The 22,281-nt window shown below is 37.0% G+C and overlaps 1 protein-coding gene across 1 annotated transcript in view; it reads left to right on the forward strand.

The window, feature by feature from the left end:
* Positions 1–3,119: 3,119 nt before the first annotated feature.
* LOC104532890 (nuclear factor 1 B-type-like) overlaps positions 3,120–22,281 on the forward strand; it is a gene marked incomplete at its 3' end in the record, with an annotated part of 32,011 nt that continues 12,849 nt past the window's right edge. The window contains exons 1-4 of the mRNA XM_010178212.1: positions 3,120–3,167; positions 13,787–13,855; positions 16,014–16,134; positions 17,937–18,055. Of these exons, the coding sequence (XP_010176514.1) occupies positions 16,085–16,134; positions 17,937–18,055 (169 nt within the window). The remainder of the gene's footprint in view (positions 3,168–13,786; positions 13,856–16,013; positions 16,135–17,936; positions 18,056–22,281) is intronic.

Below are 22,281 nucleotides of genomic sequence, written 5' to 3' on the forward strand. Positions count from 1 at the left end.
AAAGGAAGAGACCATCTTTTCCCTAACTGGGTGGTAAACCATAAGCTTTTTTCCCCCCCTCTGCCTTATGAAACCAAGAGAGATGTATCATGGCAGCATCTTTCTGTGAACAAAACCAACCCCAAATCAAAAGAATAAAGAGGGTACTTACAGTTGGGAGCTACCTAAATGTCAATGTTGAAAATTTTCATGATGGGGTTTTATTTGCTACTAGTTGTATAGCTTTGCTTACAACTTCTAGCTTAGGAAGTGTTGTGGTGTTTTGGGTTTTTTTTTTGTTTGTTTGTTTGTTTTTAATGTGCACAGAATTATTTGGTGGGGAGATTTAATGCAAAGCCAGCTAGACAGACAAGGAGTCTGGTTTATGTCTTTCGCCATCACAGTAGAAGAAAATCCTGCAATTTTCAAACCCAGGGCTCATGTTATTAATTAATGATCTTGTGCAGATGAGGACAAAGAAAGATTTAAAATGTCTTAACATGTCTTTTGCTTCCTTATTTTCTGTGGCTTTCCAAAAATGCATTTTATTCACTCTTCTAGAGGAGCATTGCTCCAATGTCTCTTTTCATTCAATGTTCTGCTTATAAATTAACTTATTCATATAATTTATTCCTATACTGATCATGGTTCTTTTGTACTTTGCAAGACTGTTTGCATCCAATCAAATCAGGAGAGTGCTTTATAATTACTGACACTAGTAAGAGAACTGGATTGTCACAGACCATCTCAGATCTGTGTCTTTCATCCTGAGAATGAGGTGCTTCTGTGTGCTTTAAGTGCAGAGTTACGTATGTTGATACTCTCATACAGAATACAGTTCTTTGCTTTCTCAACTGCTTTAAATGAAGGCTTAGATAAATTACTTCTCATATTCAGTTTACAATAATTCTCTGCTTTCTCAAGATCATTGAGACCCTGCTGGCAAATATGATAGTAGCATCTACTACTGAAAACACTGTGTGAGAATCAATCTTAAAAATTGTGATTGATAATTAGTTAACATAAACCAAAGCTAAGTCTGACTGGCAAATTATAATAACTAGCCAACTGCTTATCCCTATATCTGGAAAATTATTTAAGTTTATCTTATAACATAAAAAAAATTTGTTTAAACTACCATCAGTCTTTAAATCCTGGATCCAGAAAGTAGCCATATTGACAATGAGGAAGTAGGAGTAAAGGCAAATTGCTGTGAAAGTGCTAAAAATTATTCTTAATTTTGTTCATATTTTTAGTGAATTTTAACAGGAGAAAACTTCAAAGGCTGTTTTCTGGTAGGCCTCATTAATCCAGTTTCAAATCTCTGTGTTCCCCAAGCTGCACTGTCCAAGCTTTATTTGGTGCATCTGCTACCAAATTGATACTGCATTTAGCCATGCATCTACAGTAGTTTTACACTGAGACCATTGCTGTGTAAAACTAATCCTCTCTGATAATCTTAATTTAAATAATAACATGTATGGTTTGCAGAAGCAAAGAATGCCTGTTTTAAGAATACTAAAGTTCATCCCCTGAAGCGTGAACCTTCCCATTGCAACACAGGGAAGAGGGTGTTTGTCCTTATAAAGGTCCATATGCAGAGAAACAGCCTATTTTTAGCATTTCTTGTAGGTGATTGAGTGTTCAAATTAACTTGATCTGATTTTTAAAAAGATGTACTATATCTTATTGTGAAAAGAAACAGTCATACTGGATGGCTACATACTGTACTGTACAGTGAGACTCTTTAGAGTACTCAAGTGCCCAAACCATAGGATGTGCAGAATCTGAGAGGCTTGCCCTTCATTCTTACTACCCAGGGCTGAAGAAAATAGAGAAAATTTCATGTGAAATTTGTTATCCAGTGTGTATTTTATTGCGTGCAAGAGTGATTCCATTCAGTATTGGAAAATTTAGTTGTGTTTTTAATACTATTGGTACTGGGTTTTACATGTACCTTGGTCTTCCAGCACTCTGGTAGATGCCCAGGTGCTTGTCTTCTGTGACAACCATAATTCAGATGAATTAAGCGGAATTTGAACTATGCAATGAATTTTGATCTCAGATAGATAATATCTGTTGTAGAATCAAGCTTGTGTTAACTTAAACTGTTTGAGAGATATGTGCGTCAAGCTGTGTTTGCTAAGGTACATAGCAGATGGTAACAGATTTCAATGATAGCAATTGGAGGGGATCTTTCATTCTAGGTTGAGGGCTACATTGCTTTAAGAAGTTAGAGGGACTGAAGGAGAAGTATTTGTTGATATGTACTTTTCTAGATACCTTATATACAGAAGAAATGGTTATGCTTAATTTAGTTTCTTACTCTTTTTGCTTACAAGTGTCTGTCGTGTCTTAACTTTGTTAATAACAATTTATTACAGAGGAGCAGGGTTTTGTTATATTATTGGGATGGGAATACAGTAAAAAGTTTTAAAAAACTGCTTTTGTGGATAAGGATATCATTTATTATTTAGTGTGTTAACACCAAATTTCATTCTCCTATTGATTCATTAGGTGCTTGTATCATGAAAAGAACACTCTTTGAAGTCTACAGCATTTGGGTTTTGTTAATTTTTTTATATTACATAATCTTAATTTCACAACAGCAGTTCTCACAGATTAGGAACAGAAAGACTGCATTTTATTAAAATGGACAATCATATCTTCAGTGCAGTCCTGAGTCTGTGGAAACAGCGTAGGCCTTTGTGCTTTAAGGAAAGGGAAAGAAACAGGACTCATCACTGCAAATGCCGTTAGTTGCCTGATCCAATGTCTTTCTGGTCATTGCCTGAGAAGGAACTACCTCTGCTTTGCTGATTATGCAATATTATATTTGGGGGATGGAGATGTGTTTACAACTTGAGTATTTACCTGAATGACTCTCTTGTCCTTATTCAGTGATCGATGAGTTCCTCTTATTAGGATTGTGGCATCTTTCACAATGTTCCTGCTTCTGCATAAAATAGGTTACATATAGTGTGTTTGTTCAATAATGCCTTCATGTAGAAAGTCAGGGAAATGACCTTTAAAATACAAAGTTAAGTATTAGTTTAATAGTGAAGGGGGGGTATTAGGGGTTGTGAGATACTTTCAAAACAAATTAGTAAAACATTTCCTTCATTTCTTTGTAGATTCTGGACAGCCAGGAAGTCCAAGCCACAGTGATCCTGCCAAGAATCCACCAGGTAAATATAAGTTTGAGAACATGTGCATCTAACATTGTTTGAGAACAAAGATACTACTGTTAATAGTTAAAGAGAGTATAATTGGTCAGCAGCCTATTTTGCACTGGTAAGTACATATAATCAGGACAAGCTGTGATTATTTTAGTTCTTTTAAACTGGCAATGCCTCAATTGTAGTTTCATCAACATTCATATAATCTAAGGATTTTTTCTTTCAGTTCATGGTTTTTAGAGTTTTGTTAAGTGGGGATGAGTAGAAGAGTAAGAAGACAAGATCCCAAATAGCTTTACTTTTATAAAAGTCTTCAAATGCTGCAATTATTTTATCTCAGACAAAAGACAATTGACGTACCACTGAAGTCTGTGACCTGAGCTGTCAGCTTCTTTACTTTTATTTTATACATGCATTCTAAAATGCAATTGTATTCATTTTTTCTTATATTTTTCGTATCAGCTCAGAGCAGTTTTTGAACATGTTGTTAGTGGGTCATGCTTGTTAGTGAAATTTGAAATTTTTTTGAGAGATATGTCGGTGTAAACAATCCTTTCAATGATTCTCTGAAAATAAAAATCGAAGAGATAATCAAACCCAGGCTGCCATTTTACGCTGTTTAGACCAAAGGATAGTGGTTTAAAAACCCCAAATCGCAAATTTACACCTAAAACAAGCCTGAAAAATTTCCTCACAGGTAATCACAGTTTTGTAAATCTTGGAGCATTTATTTTTGTTTTAGAATATCGCTGTGAGTGCAAGAAAAGCCAAAGGCATTGCCTCTCGTCATTTTGAAACCTCTGGGTTTTGAAGGCAGGGTCTGAAAACTCATCTTCAATATACTTTAAAATCCTGTTTTTAAAGTACCATTTAGCATTTGAAGTAGGAAGATAGAAGTACATATATCACTACTGATGATCACATCCTCTAGTGAGTCCAGTCTCATCAACCCTCAATCTCAACCCCAGGCTACTGTAAGCAAGGAGTAATCTTGCTGCCAGCAACAGAGCCCTGGGACGCACAGATGATCTGTATAGGTTTTATTTTGGCAGCCTTGTGGGGCAAGACCAGATGCCCCAATGTTTGACAATCTCCAGTGTCCCAAAAGACAGAAGGAGATAGAGGGCCCAGGAATCTGTTGCTGGTTTCATCATGAAACTTCCTGCTTGAAATCTGAGCATAACACTTTCTCATGCTTTGAAGTCACTGCTGGCAGTATTATACTTTTATCTGCTGCCAAGTGGGAAAAGAAAATGGAAGCTGTGCCTTGCTTTCCTTGAAACCCTTCATTTAAGCAGAGACAGAGGCATAATTAAATGTCATCTGTCTATTTGAGGATACATGAACTTCTAGCATTGTTCAGCTTCCCCGTGTGACAGTGTCTTGGGGTTAAACTGTCAGGGAGAAAGTGTTGAGGTTTGTGGGACTGCAGAATACAGGACTTCTGGGGCTATGCAGCAGAATGAGAGGGAGTTGCACTCTGTTCAGCTTGTCTGGGAAAAGGACTGCTGTCCTGTTCTTTCTTATTATGTTTCAGATGAGTCTTATAATTAGAACCAGGCAGCCACTTCTGACAGAGCCCCAGAGGATATCCACTCTGAGGTTTGTTTTCAGTCCCAGGCCAGGAGCATGCGGACTGGCAGTGCCAGGAGGGTTTGTTCTTCTATCATGTTTTGGTCTGATGCCTGTATGACAGGGAGCCAGGGCGCTGGCAACGGATAGGTGCTGTTAGCTTTTGGATGCCACTACCTTTACAAAGACATTGCCAAGGAAGAGGAGGTTGTAAACTGAGTGGTAGTTGGCGAGGCTGCTGGTGTTAAAAGTGGGTTTTTCTTGGTTTGGCTAGACTGTTGCATTCTTTAGGGTGTCTGGTAATTTGCTATCTTAACCATTGAGGGAGGATAATGTCACTTGCCAAACAAAAGAACATTAAGAGCAGTTGCTGGAATTCTTTACAATACATTCCTAAAAATACATTGAATACTTTGATAGTATAATACAGTATTAAGATGGTGTAGCTTGTGGTAAAAGTGGGATGTCGCTTTTGTACCAAGATCCAGGGATATCCTCCTCTAAGTTTTATTTTTCATTAACTTTCATCTGGTATATTTCTAAAGAATAAAACTTGATTTTCTGAGAGAGGGGTTGTAAAGGTCACTTCTTCACAGGGATTTTTAAGTAGGTTCCAGACAGATAGATGAGCTGAACTGAACTGAACTGAACTGAGAGAGGAGGAGTTTGAACACTGCTGTTTTCCACATCAGTCATTAAGTTCCTGGAATCCTAAAGTTTATGTTATGCTAACATGGTGCTCACTACTAAAAGTTTAGATTATTTCAAAGAGAGAGTGGATATGTCCATGGATCCATTGAGGATGACTAAATAGATAAAGGCATACTTGAATTGATAAATTTTAAAACTGAAAATATTTGGAGCCTTGGACACTATCAGTCAAAAAACCTCAAACCACTAAATACTTCAGACCTGCCCTGTTTCTTACTATTCTACTGGGCATCTACTCAGGTCTCTTGCTGAAGGTAGGCTGTTGAAGGAGACCTAGTGTGACCGTTTCAGTGTAATGCTGTATTTTTTGCTCCCTGCAAGTCCCATAAGTGTTTTATATAGCTAAGAAAATCTAAAAAATGAACCTTCCTTAACATATGTGTCTCAAAATACCTGCAAAGGTGTGGGAGGTTAGGTACTGAATCAGAGGTAGTGATCTTTCAGTAAGTTCATCTGCTAGGCATAAGAAAATTATGAGAGTAAGTAAAAAGAGAAACACATCTAGAACTACTAGTAAGCTAATGATATTGACACCAGCAATAAAAATTCTGTCTCCAGGAGTACAATCCTTACTAGCCAGTTTTTCTAGTAGAGAATTTTTTGGGTTTTGTTCTGCTTTATTTTTCTTTCCCTTACTTATTGCCTGCTGGCCACAACTGTTTGACATTAATAAGGTTACTTGCTACCTGCCTTTGGAGTAAAGTTGCTGCTTGGCAAGCTTGATTTATTTATACAGCAGCATTAATACTGCTGTGTTCAGCTGTTGCCATGTTGCTCAAATCTTTAGCAGACTTTTTAAGCTGCTAAAATCAGAGTAAGAAATAGCAATATTGATAGAGTAAAATGTTATTTTGATATGACAATAAGATAGGGTAGACATTTGAATACAATTTGAGGAATCAAGAGAACTGGAAACTTGAGGGAGTGGATACCAGTTCCTACTAGTGCTTCATGTCCTTCATCTTTTGTCTTCTGGATGCAGCTAGGAGAATAGTTTCTTGTACAGGTCCCTTCAAGATTTCAGATCTATTCTTCTCCAGCCTTAGGAAATGAAAAAGATAACTTTTCAGAAAGTGCAAAGGAAACCTAACCATCCTGACACAGACAGTTATGAACCTCACTGTTGAGGGAAGGCAAGTGTGTTCAGATTTTTGCTTTTATCCAAGCAGTCGAGTTCAGAGATTATTAGAGGTACACTTCCTAGCAAGTGAGACCTGCAAGTCTTTTTTTTCCCTCATAGAATTTAATGCCCTTTACCTGGTCCTAGGAGTATTTTCATATAAATTTTGCAGTCTCTATAACATCAATCAGGGCTGAATGCAGACAACTCAGGTTTGAGCCTGTGTGCTGATGAATATTACATTATTTATATGGGGTGACACACTTTTAGACAGATATTGAGAAACAATCTCTCTGCCTTTCATTCCTTCCAACTGTTTCCCTTCTTCTCTCCTCCACAGTAACCAGTGATATGTTGTCAGGGAATTAATACAGTGATAAGATCCTTAATCGGAATGCGGAATAGGTGGGTGAATCCCCAGCCCCAGCCTCACTGCTCTGGAATTGGTTTTCCCCTTCTGTTTTCACCAGAAATTTTATTCTGGGAACCATTTCCAAAGAAGATCTAAGTGAAATCACCATCTTTCTTTTTCTTTCTATTTTTTTTTCCTTTTCTGATTAAAGAAGGTATTGCTTGCAACCAACCTCACCTATCTCTCAATACGCAAATCTCTCTTGCAGCTGTAGAGCCCCAAAGGATTTTTTGCACTTTCATATGGGCTAGCAGCCGTGGGGAGAACATTCTTTTTGGATCAGTCCCTAAGTAATGTGTAATAAATTTGCCTAAATATGACTGTTTTAGATAGAATTATTTCAGTTTTAAGTTTTAGAATGTATAGTTTCAGAAATAACCTCTGAAAAGTAACGTGGTTGCAGCCTTTACTCTCTTCTGGAAATGCAATAAGCAAGTGTCTTTGAGTTTTGAATGACTCAGAACACAGATGGTTTCATTATTCTACTGTATTGTAAGCTACCCTCCTGTGGATGCGGAATTAGCCCCCTAATTAATAGGAAAAAAAGAGATAGTCCCTGGACTCATCATTGTAAGCAGCTTTTCTTGTGGAAACAATGATGCCATAGTAGCAGTTTGGGGATTCAGACAGAATTGTATTTAAACAAACATATATTCACCTCACTTTTTCAGCATGGGAGTGCATATTCTGAAGTGCTTACTGTTTCCTGTATGCCTGCAGCTGTGCCGTCTCAGATAGTGATCTTCAAATAAACCAGGGTTGGGTTTGGTCAGGGCGTGATTTTCTGTGGAGTTCTCCCTTTCCCAAATGCTCTGTGAATTAGTAATGCCAGTGATTGAGAGGTGATACTCTTCCTTGTCAGCCTCTCAGCCCTTGAGCCAGGTGAGGCATTCTGGGGGCAGTGGGCAGCTGTGCTATCTGAACAAACAGAAATCTGCACTGATTTTACAGCCTCCTTTTTCTAAGAGGGAGAGTTTTTGGCCTTACATGCTGGTTTGAAATTTGGTGTGGGTAATTACTACTGTCTACTGGATTAGGATTACTTCTGAATTTTTGTTTGCATTGACTATCCTTCTTTCTGAACCTACTACGTAAATAAATGATGCTGTGACCACTCTTGATGCCGCGTTCACCTCTGATGACATTGTGTTCAATGGTGAGCCAATGTTTTTTACTTCAAAGCATGCACAGAACAAGAATTTACTAAAAACTCTTATGTTACCAGTTAGAATTCCAGAAACCTGCTTTGTCACCAGAAAATTCCTTTTTGGTACCTGGTAGTCCTACAGCTGTTAAAAAGCAGCTGCCACAATCTCTTTTTAAATGTTGACCGTACTTTGTATATAACTTGAGATCCTCTGGAGTGGAAGGCAGTATGTATTTGTGTTAGTTAGCTTTTCTTTTTCTTGCTAGGTTTTGGGGCGACTCACGTCTTGGATTCCAGTACATGGATTCCAGAGTCCATTAAACCAGGTGTTTACTTCTTCGAATTACTGCAGCGTTGAAGAAGGTTATACTTTTGGTTATGAGAATATTGAAAATCTCATTTTTTTTTTAAATGGCACAGGCAGCTTCTTAGTTCCTTATTGTGCTAAAAAGTTCAATGGAGTCAGGGAGTCTTTTTGCAACATGTTTGTTTCCTGTTCCAGTTACCAAGTCATTGCAACTTTCCGGAAAAAAACCAAACCAAAACCAAACCAAACCAAACTTTGGATATGCAACAGCACCAGAGACAATCGTGAGATAACCAAAAGAGCCTAATTCTCTGGACAGACCTTAGTTCAAGTGTTTCAAATGTTGTAAGCACTGAAATCTTGTGTGTCACTCCTTGGCTCATGTTATCCATTGTGTAAGAAATTCTGGTTCAGTGGGAACCTATTTCTAGTACTTTTTAAGATACAAGCTTCAAAATACATGTAACAAGGAAACAAACTGCAAGTCTGCTGGCTATATGTTAATTTACTATGAACAGAGTAAGTTTAATTTTTCATTGCCAGTTCTGACTGTGAATAGTAGCTGAATGTCACTAGGATTCCTGCTACTTCCTGTAGAAGTCAGATATTGCAGAAAGCAGCAAAAGCTGATCCTTTAAAAGACAGTTTCCAAAGACTGAAACAAAAGAAGCTATGCAATGAGATTATTTAATCTTTAATTGTAGCAGTTTTAGAAGTTACACAAACCTGTAGCAGCATTTAGAACATTACACTGCATAACTTAAATTCAAGCTAGAGCTTTCTGCTAGTATTTTGTACACCAGGCTGAAGTTTCCAGCCTTCTCACATTAGCTCCTGATGTTGAGCCTGTCTCACTGCTACTAAGTCTGTCTACTGCTGTATATTTCCTCTTTTTAAAGATCCAGAAATAAAAGTATAATAATACAAATTGTTTTCTGCACTGATTGAATCCTTATTCTTGTTTTCTAAGTTGCTCAAAATCGAGGCTGTATCAGTGAAAAAATTAGATGTTTGATACCAGGAAGCAATTTTACATTTTGTTACTAGTCTGTATGGAGCAAAATGTAAACAGGCATTCTATTCATAAAAGTACAATTAAATCAGGAGACATAAAAAAGGCTGGTTAAAGATTTGTAAAGCCAGACATCACTGGGAAGCTTTTAAGTAATGTGAGAACAAACCCTTTACAGTACATGTTAGTGCAAACTGAAAATATTTTTCAGTAGGTTTAAACAAGTTTTGTTTTTTTTTTTGTTTTTTTTTTTTTCATTTGAAATCTTAACACGATTCAAAGCTACACTTGTAACTCAGCTCTTGAAGTCATAGCACAGGGTTAGAGTGGGAGATGTACAAGGACTGGTACAGAATAACTTCTACAGCAATTGGAGACATGACAAGGTTTCTCCTGTTACTGACTTTATTAGGGGAGCTTGATCAGAAGTGCTACTCACCTTAACCTGCGTATCTTTCATCTTTGATGGCACTGATCTGGTCATTGTAATATGGTGTGGAAAATGGATTTTTCAGAAATCAGTTTTCTCAGGTTTATACTCACCTTGTACAAAACTAGAAAGAAATACAGAAAAAGAATCCAGTGTTACAGGTTTTGGAAGTTACCGACTGTTTATACAGAATTGCACTATTGTGGTTTTGTCAGAAATGTTATTTTTGTAGAACTCAGATTTTTAAGAGTAATGACAATTAGTGAAATGCATTTCAGAGAGTCTCATCTCTCAGGCAAGATGAGTTTTAGTAAATGATAATGCACAGTACTTGTATTAGGTGTCAACAATGAAGACAGTGATGTGTTATCATGACCATCAAAAGATACCTCTATGATATACCCTCTATGAAGAATACATCAATGGAGTGTTATCAAGAGCATTAGTTTCTGTACCGAACAGATCAGAAATACACATGAAGAATGCTAATTTAAGGCTCTTTAGTATGTTAAAGCAAGCAGTGCATTAGGGAATGCTTAATCAAAAAAAACCCCAGTAAGATCTATACTGCATGGAGCATCACCGCATATTTTTTTGTTGCATGCAATGTGGTAGTGTGAATATGAATGTTAACTCTTATTCAGTAGGGAGATAAGGTTCACAAGGTAAAAGGCAGTGTCTCACACCATAAAGTCCAAATGTCCCATACTGTTGTCCTGCTGCATACACTCTTGCTGTTTATTCTTTATTGTATGTAGAGTACATGTTTCTGCAACAAATTACAGCAGTTCAATGGCACAGAACATTTTCTCATTGCACAGCTGGGAGCCAAGAACAGTTCTGTAACATACCCACCATGGATTATCTTCCTAACAGTTAAAACTGTTGAAGGGCACTGGTGCTGGAACTGAACACACCGTATTTATTTTTCTGCATTCAGAGGCACCACTTGAATCCACCTTCCCTGACAGAACATAAGGCTACGGAAAAAGTTGCACAGTGCCTGTGACACAGACTGCTTATTGTTGTGTCAAGTTTTTAATAATATTTTGTCACATTACAAAGAGAAAAAAATCAAGCTGTTTTTTAAGTTGATTGAGATTGACAATAGCTGCTGTTTCCCTCTCTTTCCTAATGCCAGGCAAAGCATTTGCATATATCTGTGGGTGTTATAATTTTTGGACCATCCAAAGCAGGGTGAAACCTGGGTGAAAGATGTGATCCATCAATCAACAATGCATCCTTCTGTGAGGGAGTGATTAATAGTGGTACCACTCAGTGGCAGAACTTTTTTCCCTGCTCCCATTTCATTAACCTAAGGAGAGAAACACATTATGTTGCTTTTTATGTTATGTGGATATTCTCAGTATTGCCAGTGAGAAAAACTAAGAATCCATGGGAGAAGACTGAGGATTAAACATGTGTGTCTGTGTGTGTGTTCATAGACTGGTATACATCTGTTTTCTTACGTATAAAGTCCTATATGGGCATTTTATTTTTTTTGCTTTCCTTTTTTTTTTTTTTTTTTGTCTTTGGGCTTGTCCTTACTATAATGATAGCTTGACTAATCTACACTTGGGTAAAACTCCTCTCAAGTTAGTGTAACTTAAATGAGAAAAGTTGTGTTCAAAATAGTGGAACCTGGATAAGCAGCATAGGAGTTCAGTCTTGTCTCATTAGCAGCTCCAGAGCTGGCTGAATGTTCGTACACTGGCTTTAAGCCAGACTTCACTTACGGGCCAACTAAAATCAAGAAACCAGTTTTTTCTTTGGAAATCTCCTTTCCAAAGGAGTAGTACTTCAGACTGTTCCTGCTGGAGGAAATAGGCAGAGAAGGGGAAAATTGCCTTCGTTGGAGGAATTATTTACATTCATTCAAGTTGCCCATTCTTAAGTTAAAAAAATTAAAACTGAGCAAGAGGGAAAAAAGAACATAAACTATTCGCAATTCTTTATGATGTGAGTGTGCCAAATTCTGTCAAATAAAAAAGTGGGTATTTGAGAAGCCATGCCATGTTTTCATCCACACAAAAAGTATAGAGAAAGAGAATGCAGAAGATGAAAGAGAAAACTTCTTGTTTGTTAGAAAGTGGAGATAAATAAGGTTGCAGGGAAGCCTGTAGCATCCAGATGAAGGACAATAAGAGTGGAAAAGGTAATGGATATGGAGAGAAGCTGTTGAAAATGAGAGGGAAAGGAATGTAAAGGGAAGTGAAGAAAAAAGAGCGGGAGAATGGCAGAGCTACTAGTGGAAATAAAGACATGCAGGGATATCGTATGAAGTGACATTGACTGGAAGATGAGATGATGGCATATTGGTGTAACATCATTCAGGACAATCCCACAGGCCTACGGTGCTCTGCACGACCATGCACTTGCTCCTGGGAGGGTTTTTCATCTGGGGAAGACTGACATTTGGTCATAGGTGTAACAGCATAACAGAGACGTCAGGAAATGTGCTCAGTTGGATGCGTGCACATTCTTTCAACTTGAATTGTCAGATATATTGTTTATACCTGCACTGGTAAATAATATCAGAGGTGCTCAGTGAGGCAGCAATGTGGGCATAGTAAGACTGCTAGTAAAAAGTGAAAACAGCTGGTTTTACCTCTGCCCTCCTTTGTTTCACCCTGAAAAGTAAGTTGAGATTTCTCCAGATGTACCAAGGACAGATTTCTCAGGTGGAGTGTACTGCTTTTACAGTCACTTTTCTGATTATAGTGGCAGTGTTTTCTTAAGTTACTTGAAGATGAGAGCAGCAATTGCCAAATGAAAGCTGAAGAGAATAGTACTGAACCGTTGTTTTCCAACTCAGAAAATATTCCAGTAGGTGCATTTTTTATTTGTTTGTTTGTGTTGTTAGTTAAGGTATTTTGAGTGCTGTTACTCATTCAAATATTGATGGTGTATTTCCAAAAGAAAAAAGCAGTGTTAATTCAGAAAAGAAACAAGAGAAACCATAGTAAGAAATTCTTAGTGTGCTGTCTCACAGGAAAGCAAATTAAAAAGTAATACTGTTAGAGCAGCAATGTGGACCACATATAGATCTAAATATTTCTGTTGGTAAATGGTTGCATCTGTGATGTCATGTAATCTCAAGTTCAGTCACGTCAGTTTATGCAGTGATTATTGATGTGAGACTTCCACAGAAACTTGGGTTTCTCAGCTCTCTTTTGATAAGGTTATATAGTTCCACTTCTGAGATAAGTCTTTATCAGCTGTTGCTTCACTGCAGTACTCCGAGTTGTACCTTTATTTCAACGCAGGGAAAGTATATTATATAAATTTATCTTAGAATAAGTAAACATAAGCCAAAACAATAATATATGGTTTCTTAAACATGGGTTTCTAGATACATAATTCAGCATGTATATAAAAAACCCACTGAATAGCTCAGCTGTTTTGCCCAGTTCCTGCTTTTACTGGTAATAACAATAAAATCCTCATCTTCCTCAGTGGCGATGATTTGGTAATGCAGGTGGTAGTGTAAAGTCACTATCAGCAGGGTAAGAGCTAAATAAAAATCTATTTAGCAGAAATGAATGCAAGGACAGGACTGCTCTATGGTGAAATTGCTTAGTCCTGGTGATACAGTTCAAAATTCAAAGGTCCTAATAAAAGGAACTAGGTTTAGACATTTTCTGAATTATTAGCTGGGAACTCAGTGTATTACTGCGTGTTAGTTTTCATAGACATATTAAAAAAATTGCTTTCTCACAACTCCTCAAGATTTTTTTTTTTACTCTTCCTGGATTTCAGGTCTCATTGGATCCTGTGATCAGCTTTCAGTGTACTTTGGTCTGTGTATTACAGTTCTGGGACTCTGTTGGTATCTTTGTTAGCTGGTACATAAACTTATCTATAGTTATTTATTAATCATCTCATTATACTTACTATGCTATTGTGATTTTTTTCAGTGTACCTTGAGGACAGTTTTGTAAAATCCGGAGTGTTCAATGTGTCAGAACTTGTGAGGGTGTCCAGAAGTAAGTTATCATTTGCATTTAATAATTTTCAAAGCCTGCTATAATCAATTGTTTTTTTTCTTGAAGTATTTTTTTGTCTCTGAGATGTAGGATGCATAGGAAATGCCTGTAACCACACACCATTTTGATATCTTTGACCACAATATTACCATTCATCTTGCATGTGTTTGTAATAAAACAAACAGAAGTCTTCTTTTGTCTTTTCAATATTTAAAGATTGAATCAGTTTGTTACGTGTCCCTCTGCACAGCTTAATGGGCTAATATGTCAATAAAATTACCATGCATAACAAAACCTCCAATTTGTTAGACTTGCAGCTTTTTAAGATTGTCTTACACATCCTTGGATTTTGCTACATCATCTGATTATTCTTTTAGTTGGGTTTTGAATTTGTAGCTCTTAAAAGAAAAATCACAGCATGGATATAAAGGATGACCAACTTAATGTATTAGTATTATATGCTTGCATTTCTTTTACTTGTAGCACTGGCTGTAATTGAATTTCTAATGACATTGGCTTGTTTTGGCATCAGAAATGTTATGCACATGAATGTGCAAAAAAAAAAAGATATAAAGATATATAAGATGTAAATATAAAAGGACTGGTTAAGCTTTTATTGCAGAAAGAAAAACCAAAATGAATATAAATAAGAAGATCTGTTCGGTTAACACCTAAGAATTTGCTATAATAGTATGGCATGAAACCAGTGCATATTTTCGTTTGATATTGCTTTCTGAACACTTCTTTTCTCCCTTTAGTATCAACAGTATTAAAGTATTTCTCTTAAGACTTCATTAGGAAATAAACAAAAATAATTGAAAGTTATAGTTAGAAGTGCCTGCAGTGATGATGCCAACATTATAACAGCTGAATGGTCCAGGAAAATCTCTTTTCTGATGAGGTGAGGACAAAATCAGTGAGGCACAAGTTTCCAAAACTGTCCAAATTTTGCACAGCAGTTAATTCATGCCAGGTCAGGGTGCTTAAGGAATTTAATTAACTTGGTGAGGCTTAGGATGCATGTGTCATTTAATTTGCTGTGGTCAGAAATTAATATTCAACAATTAAAATTATGTTAAGTACTTCAGCAAAGTACTGAGCACTGCCATCCTACAGTGTTAAGACATATTATTTTTTGTGCTTGCTGAAGACATGGTTTTGCTGTTTTAGGAGGCTGAGGATGTGTGAAATACAGCTTTCTTTTAGTTGTCAGGTGGTTAAATACATTTTAAAGTATCAGACCATTCAGATTAAAAAAGAATCAATATTGTAGTTATGTTATGAAATCGTACCTTCTGCAACTCTTATACACAATATACTTCTAATACTAAGCTTTAAAGCATGTGGTTTCTGTGGGATTTCTTACCATGCATTTGTTTAACCTCAAGCCACAATAGAGTTGTACTTTAACTGTCAGGAAAAATACAAACCTTCAGATACATTATCCAACATAAAATTACTCTTTTAAGTGCCGAAGGTAGTTAAAATGCACAATGCACAGACAGTGAATAAAGGTAAACACACCACAATATGTAACATATGATTTATTCTTGAAATGCCAAGATGTACGGTACACAGACTCTGTAAGGAAGTGAAGATAACGCTTAGTGTGTGTTCGTGTGTGTTTGTGTGTAGGTGTACATATGCAAAGCAGTACTTGTGGCACTGGGTGAAAGAAAAAGGAGGCAGCAAAACATGCTGTCAGCACATAAGGCTATTATTAATACAAAAGAGTTAACATTAAGGGAAAAGAGTTTGTATCCCCCCAAGTTTGTTCTTTCCAGTTATTTCAGTTCTTTAATAAATAATGTCAGCTGTCATAAACCCTGCCTCATTTATTATAGAAGTCCTTCTACAGGAGGCTTGACTTTGTGCCGGGGTTTATGTTACCTTTTTCCTACTGATGATTCCAGGTTATCTGTCATACAACAAATACATTACGTCTGAATAACTGCTAAGGGATTTCTAGGGACTGGGGAAGAGAATTCACTTTTTTAGATATGTGAACGTTGATAGAACTTGCCTGTACTTGATTTCTTCAAGAGACAGAAAATTAAATGCATGTAGTAGCATCTTGATGTTTTTCCCAGTGTTAAAAATGAAAAGATGGCTAAAAAGATAGAAGATTATCTTTGACTTGTAGTGATGTGTTTTTCAGCACCCATAACACAGGGAACTGGAGTGAACTTCCCAATTGGAGAGCTTCCGAGCCAGCCATATTACCATGATATGAATTCGGGTGTAAATCTACAGAGGTCCTTGTCCTCTCCACCAAGCAGGTAAAAACAAGTGCTAATGTGAAACCAAGTTTAATAGCATAGGACAAGCAATTCACAAATAATGTTAACAGCCAACTATTTTAGGAATTTCCTCTGATTATGAGGGAGGTTACATATGTATATTACCATGATCTATGTACAGATATATAAGTTACAGATCTTGTAATGTGAGATGGTGTCATTATTGCCTGTCATTGCTGTTGATATTGAAGACAATAATAACTTTTGTCGGGGTTTGAAGTGCTCACTAAATCATCTACCAAGAGAACGGCTACGCTGTCTTCCTGAAACTACTGCTTTCAGTAGGAAGGTCTAGCATCTGGGAACCTGCTGGCCAGGCTTGATGCTAGGAAGGTCTGCATCTGGGAACCTGCTGGCCAGGCTTGATGCCACGGGGTGGTTGCAAGCACAAAGACTGTCTTTTGAGGGCTCCCACTTGGATGTCCATCTTGAAAGATATGTTGAGACTAATACTGCTTTCTGTGGAAAAGGCATTAGAACAGGTATATGAAGACAAGGTGTCTTTATCTGTACCATCACCCCAGCTCATGAAAGTGTGTTTCCTGCCTCATCCATACAAATGGCATTTCCCAGCACAGTGGGAACAAGGAAGAGCATGTGAAGTAGTCACAAGCTCTGTAATTTTTGTCAAGGGTCTCCCTGTGCCTGTTACAGGCAATTTGACCTGAGGGACCCACTTCTTCCTTGCTTCAACATACTTCCTTCTCCCAACTCTGAGAAAGACCCTGTTGCCTCCCTCAGAAGCAGCTGGTGGGCCCGCAGAGGTGGAGAATCTGACATACCCTGCTTCTGATTCCCAGATAATGTACTGTCTGTTGCACCTCTGGGGCCCCTTAGTTTTCTGAAACTGTCTGATGCACCATGAAATCATAAGCACTATAGGAGCTCTCATTGACCCACGTTTCTGCACCCCAGTGATTCAGGAAGTGTCTGCACCAGTGGGACAGAATTTAAAAGGATTGTCAGGGGTGCTCTTTCACCAGTGCCTGGTGTTTCTGAGTTATTTTACTCATATTCACTTATTTCATTCCATTGTATTTGCAGTTTGTTGGTTCACCTAGTACATTTTAGAAATGGAGAGATTAATTCTCACAATGTAATAGTATTAGTAGTAATAATAATAATAATATCATAGTTAAAACCTTCATTCTGGTTCTCTTTGGCAATCAGCTAAACAGCTACAACTTATATTGTTATGAAGAAAATCAACTTCCCTCCACTGGCCTCATTTTGTATAGTGTGACTTGAAATACAGGCCTTTCGTTGTTTTTAATTAAACTGGCCTAAAATGAAACGTCTCTGTTTCAGGCCAGCCCTCTTTGAAAAGCTTAGGATTTTGACCTGGTGAAATACAGTAAACTACATTTTGTCCTTATTAACACATTAAGAAAAGTTTCTGTTTTACCTTGACTTTATTAGTAATACTTTTCCAGTGATTTGTTTTGCTTTCATGGTTTCTGCATAGCGTTTAACACTTTAACAGGACACAACCTTTCTTTGGTAGGTTACAGAAACTGGTTTCTTGGTTGTGCAGCCATAGACTTTTATATGTTAACCATTCATGCCATCTCTGAAATATTAAATAATGAGAAAAATGGAAGCATGTACCTGCTTTACATATTGTTAAATAATATCATTGCTGTAAAGTTAATGTAACCACTTTTTTTGTGTGCTTTGCCTGTATTACTTTCTATTGAAATATTTGTTGAAATCCAAACAGTTTATATATCACTACTACGTGCATATCATATTCACTGCCAAATGTCACATTACTTCAACAGCAAAAGACCCAAAACTATCTCCATAGATGAAAATATGGAGCCAAGCCCGACAGGAGACTTTTATCCTTCTCCAAATTCACCGGCTGCGGGGAGTCGGACATGGCATGAAAGAGATCAGGGTGAGTAACATGGGACAATTTTACCTCAAAGTATATTCAAATATACAATAAATCTCTGCATCTGCCTTTTCATTACTGCAATAAAATTATAGCTTTTCAGAGGAATCATTATTTTTCTGTCTGGTAGGTGTATTTGCTGATTTTGTAAATGTAGTTAAAACCAGGAATCAACAGGATATGGTATCAACAACCACATAACCATTTTTCTGTCTGGAGACTGCTTTATCTATTATTTGAAAAGATGTGTGGCAAGCGGGGTACTTGATATTGTGTATACTGTGATCATCCCAGCAAGACTTTGAGTACTACCGTTTCAAACAAGAATCAAAACATCTCCATACTATGGTTGAGTCAACACTAGTTTACTAATTTTTTGTTTTACAATGACAGACTCCTGTATGTGCATTTAGTCCATACTTTGTAACTCACAATAGGTCCAATAGTCTCTTTTCTAAAGAGACCACACATAGCTCTGGAGGACTGTATCGATGTGCTAGAGGGTGTTGGTAAGTGTTGTTGTGTTTTGGGTTATCAGAAGCAAGGAACATGTTTGTATGGAGAAAAAAGTTATGGCTGTCAAAACATTAAAATCAATTGCCATAACTTTCCCTCATGTTACCTTGATGCCTTACAAACCTAGATGGCAGTGTAGTCTTTTCCCTCACCTTTGTGATACGAAAATGTGTTTAAACTCACCTGAACAGTGTTGGTTAATGGATCCTGTGGCTGAGGTGCTGCAGCTGGTTGGAGAGTCTGTGAAATGTACAGCACAGTATGCAAAAGTGAAATAAAGAAAAAGATGTGCTCTTACTTCCTTTGCTTATCTTCCAATGTTTGCCCTCCTGTCCACTGCTCATTGTTGCTCTCATTGTTCTTCAGTAACTGACCAACCATTTGGTCTTACCAATTTTTATACTGTTTTAGGCTTTTTTTTCTTTTTTTTTTCTTTTTTTTTTCTTGATAAGTTTCCTCTTTCATCTCTGTGTGCAAGGTAGCATATGATTGGTATTTAATTCAACTCTCTTTTATTTTCACGTTTTTGTTATAGTTGATCTCCTTTTAATCTGCTTCTGCCTACCTCCTGATCTGTGTTCTTGTCATTAGGCTGTTCCTCTCACACAATGTTTACTAGTCTTTTTCTTAGTTGTTTCTTTTGTACCTTTTGTTTTTCATGGAGGGTCTGATATCTTCTTATTTCTAGCTGTTTGCAGCATTCACTGTTGAATTAAAAAAAAAAAAAATCTGTCCAGTGGCTTTGCATAACGAAACTTAAGAACAGCAAAATAGCAGTTTTGCTACCCAGAATCTTCCCCCTTGTGCAAAATATTTTCCTCTGTGACTGTTAGCTGTTTTGCCTTGACACTTTACTACGATTTTTCATAAAAGACAGGATTGTTCCTCAACTAATTTTATGCTCTTAAAATAGATTATTTTTTTTGGTTATGGGGGAAACAGCCCATCATTCCTCTCTGAAGTGGTCTCCACATATCCCCACTTGTAAGATGTTCTCTTGTGCTGCTGAGTGAGCTGTAGGGGCTTCTGAGAAGTGCAGTGCTGCATGGAAAGCTGAGCCTGAGTCCTGCTGACAAAGCCTTTCACAGATTATCTCTGTGGTTCCCAACTATCTCAATTGCTTTTTAGCTCTTGAATCATTCTACTTGCAAAGAATTGTGCTCTGTGAACACTGGATTTGTTCAGTTTTACCAGCCTTCTTCTTGTCACATTTATTAGTAGCGAACAATGTTATTGTTCAGATTGCTTGAGTAGATTTACAGTGAACCTTAATTTCTGTGCCATTGGGTAGCTAGAGTTCTGGACAGCCTTTAATTCTAAATAGTTCTCTGGTTTCATAAACCAGAGAACTCCAAAAGATGAGAAAGAGAGAATAAAAGAGATACAGTTGAATCAGTGTATTTTATATTTGCTTCCTGGAGTTTACACACCTTCCTGAATATCCTTTTCTCCAGCACTGCTGGACCTAGTGAAAGTTTACCAGATCCCTGGCAGAGAAGTTGTCTTTGAGACACTATGAGGGACTTTATTTTTTCTGTCCTTAAGTTGTTCTTCCATTCCTGCAGAGGGACAGATATACCACTGTCCAGTCTACAAACTATTATACAGGGGAAAGCATAAGCCTTTAGCCTTTAATAATTTATATTTGTCTCCAGTCACTTTCTGAGATTATCCTGCTGCTGCAGAAACAGTATAAGGTACTGACTGCAGTATTTGTCCTTGGTACTTGGCCTCACTGGGAAGGGGCATGTGGCAGCTCCTGGTGTATTTGTTCTGCTGCTAGTTTGTTAGATGCATATATCATCTTCATACTAGCATGTATCTGTGTAAAGCTCCTCTTGGACACAGAGGTCCTACTAGGATATGATATTTGTGAAAACCTATATTCTGTTTCCTTATGCCCGCAAGCACAAAGATAATAGACACCAGAAGTATGAATCATTCCACATTACCCACAAATGATAATATGCAGAGGTAACATGTTTATGGGTAAGTACCCTCTTTTTCACTCTGATGCAATTTTAACTTTTCTAAGAGAAACAAAATCAGGAATAGGGTTGATATTAAGATATAGCATTATTGATTTAAGTTCATTGTCTCTGTTTTGAACCTGACAGAGCAAAGTCTCTTTCTGACCTGAAGCAGATCTAGTTTCTTCATCTGCATACCTAAGTGTAATGTGTTTTCATAGAAATAGAAATGGCATAGATTTGAAGGATTATTTTATCATTATCACTTAAAGTAGCAGAAATGACATGACAGTGATAGTTTGGAACTGAAGATAGTCACAATAAAACAATGGTAGCTGAAACAGTTGGAATAAAGTAGTTAGGAGTTTCATGGGTGTCTAAGGGATGTCTAACCATTTTGATAGAGAGAATGGGACAAAGATTAATGGGTAACAGAAATATACTGAAATTAAAAATATAACAGATGAAAATTTGCAGTGAGGTGGGACAGATTAGATGAACCTTTTATAGCTGTTCTTAGAACAAATATCCTGTAGTTTAGTAGGTAAGTAGATATCAGGAGATGAGCGATTCTGTATGAGTAATTCTGTTGTGATCATAGTTTCTACAACTTCTCTAGCGTGCAAGCATACATCATGAGGGGTAGGAACATGCATACAGGAGTATTTGTGATTTAGCCATGATGTGACATTTGTGAAACTACACTTTACACTTTCAGTTGTAAAACTCCAGACTTTGTTCTTTTGCTGTTATCTGTCTTCCTGTCATACTACTTCCAAAAATGTTTTGATAAAATTTCCAGATGTTGTGTTTTATAGTCTTATTTTAGGGAAGCTGGCTGCTTGAAGACATAATTTGGGTCAGAAATAAGTAAACTTATCTGAAAAATGGGAACTTTAGGTGGTAAAAGGTTGGTCAAAGCTGATCCATGAAGCATTATGAGCAGTGGCTTCATTATCCAATGCTCTAATATTGGTACGCATATTATAGTTCTGATGTATATAAACCCCCTCTAAATAACCGAAATTAGTATTAAAGAAAGTGAAAAGTCATCTCTCAGAATGGTGCATTAACATGACAATTAGGACTTCAATTTCTATTCTGCTGTCAGATCTTGTGCAAATTATTTGTCCTCCCTTGTACCTCATTTTTTCCAATTGAGTGTCTTATTAACTTCAATAATGTCTGAATCATGTCTTACTTATATTTCTACCAACTGGAAATATATCTAGATCTAAAAAGTAGTTTTCTGTAAATCTCTTGCAGTCTTCATTTTTTCAGGTTGCTATTACTGAATTCTTTACATGTTTTGATATTAAACAAAATTTTTTGGAGTTCCTGCAGTACTGTAGTAACACTTTGTGAAATAGATGGAAGTTGCTGCATGAGTAAATTTGCTGACTGTTTTAGAAGTTCTGAGTAGAGGAGGATAAGATTTTGTACAGTAAAAAAAGAAAAAAAAAGCCCTCCCTATTTGGAAAAGGAAGTTAGTAAAAATATAACAAAACTACCACTTAGTGCAATGGATAAAAAATGCTTTGGATTGAGTATGCTAAGAACTGTTGGTGAACATCTTGCTTTATTAACTGGTAAGTAAATAATACTTTTCCTTAAATCATAAGGAAACAGGAATATCAGAACAGAGGTAGAGTATGCACCTATGGCTTCCCTTCCAAAAGCTAGGTTGACGAAGTGTATTAACGTAATTACAAAAAAGTCAGTATTTGTCCTTAAGATACGTTT

This window comes from Antrostomus carolinensis, unplaced genomic scaffold (assembly GCF_000700745.2).
Source record: "Antrostomus carolinensis isolate BGI_N321 unplaced genomic scaffold, ASM70074v2 scaffold6441, whole genome shotgun sequence".
NCBI classification, from domain to species: Eukaryota; Metazoa; Chordata; class Aves; order Caprimulgiformes; family Caprimulgidae; genus Antrostomus; species Antrostomus carolinensis.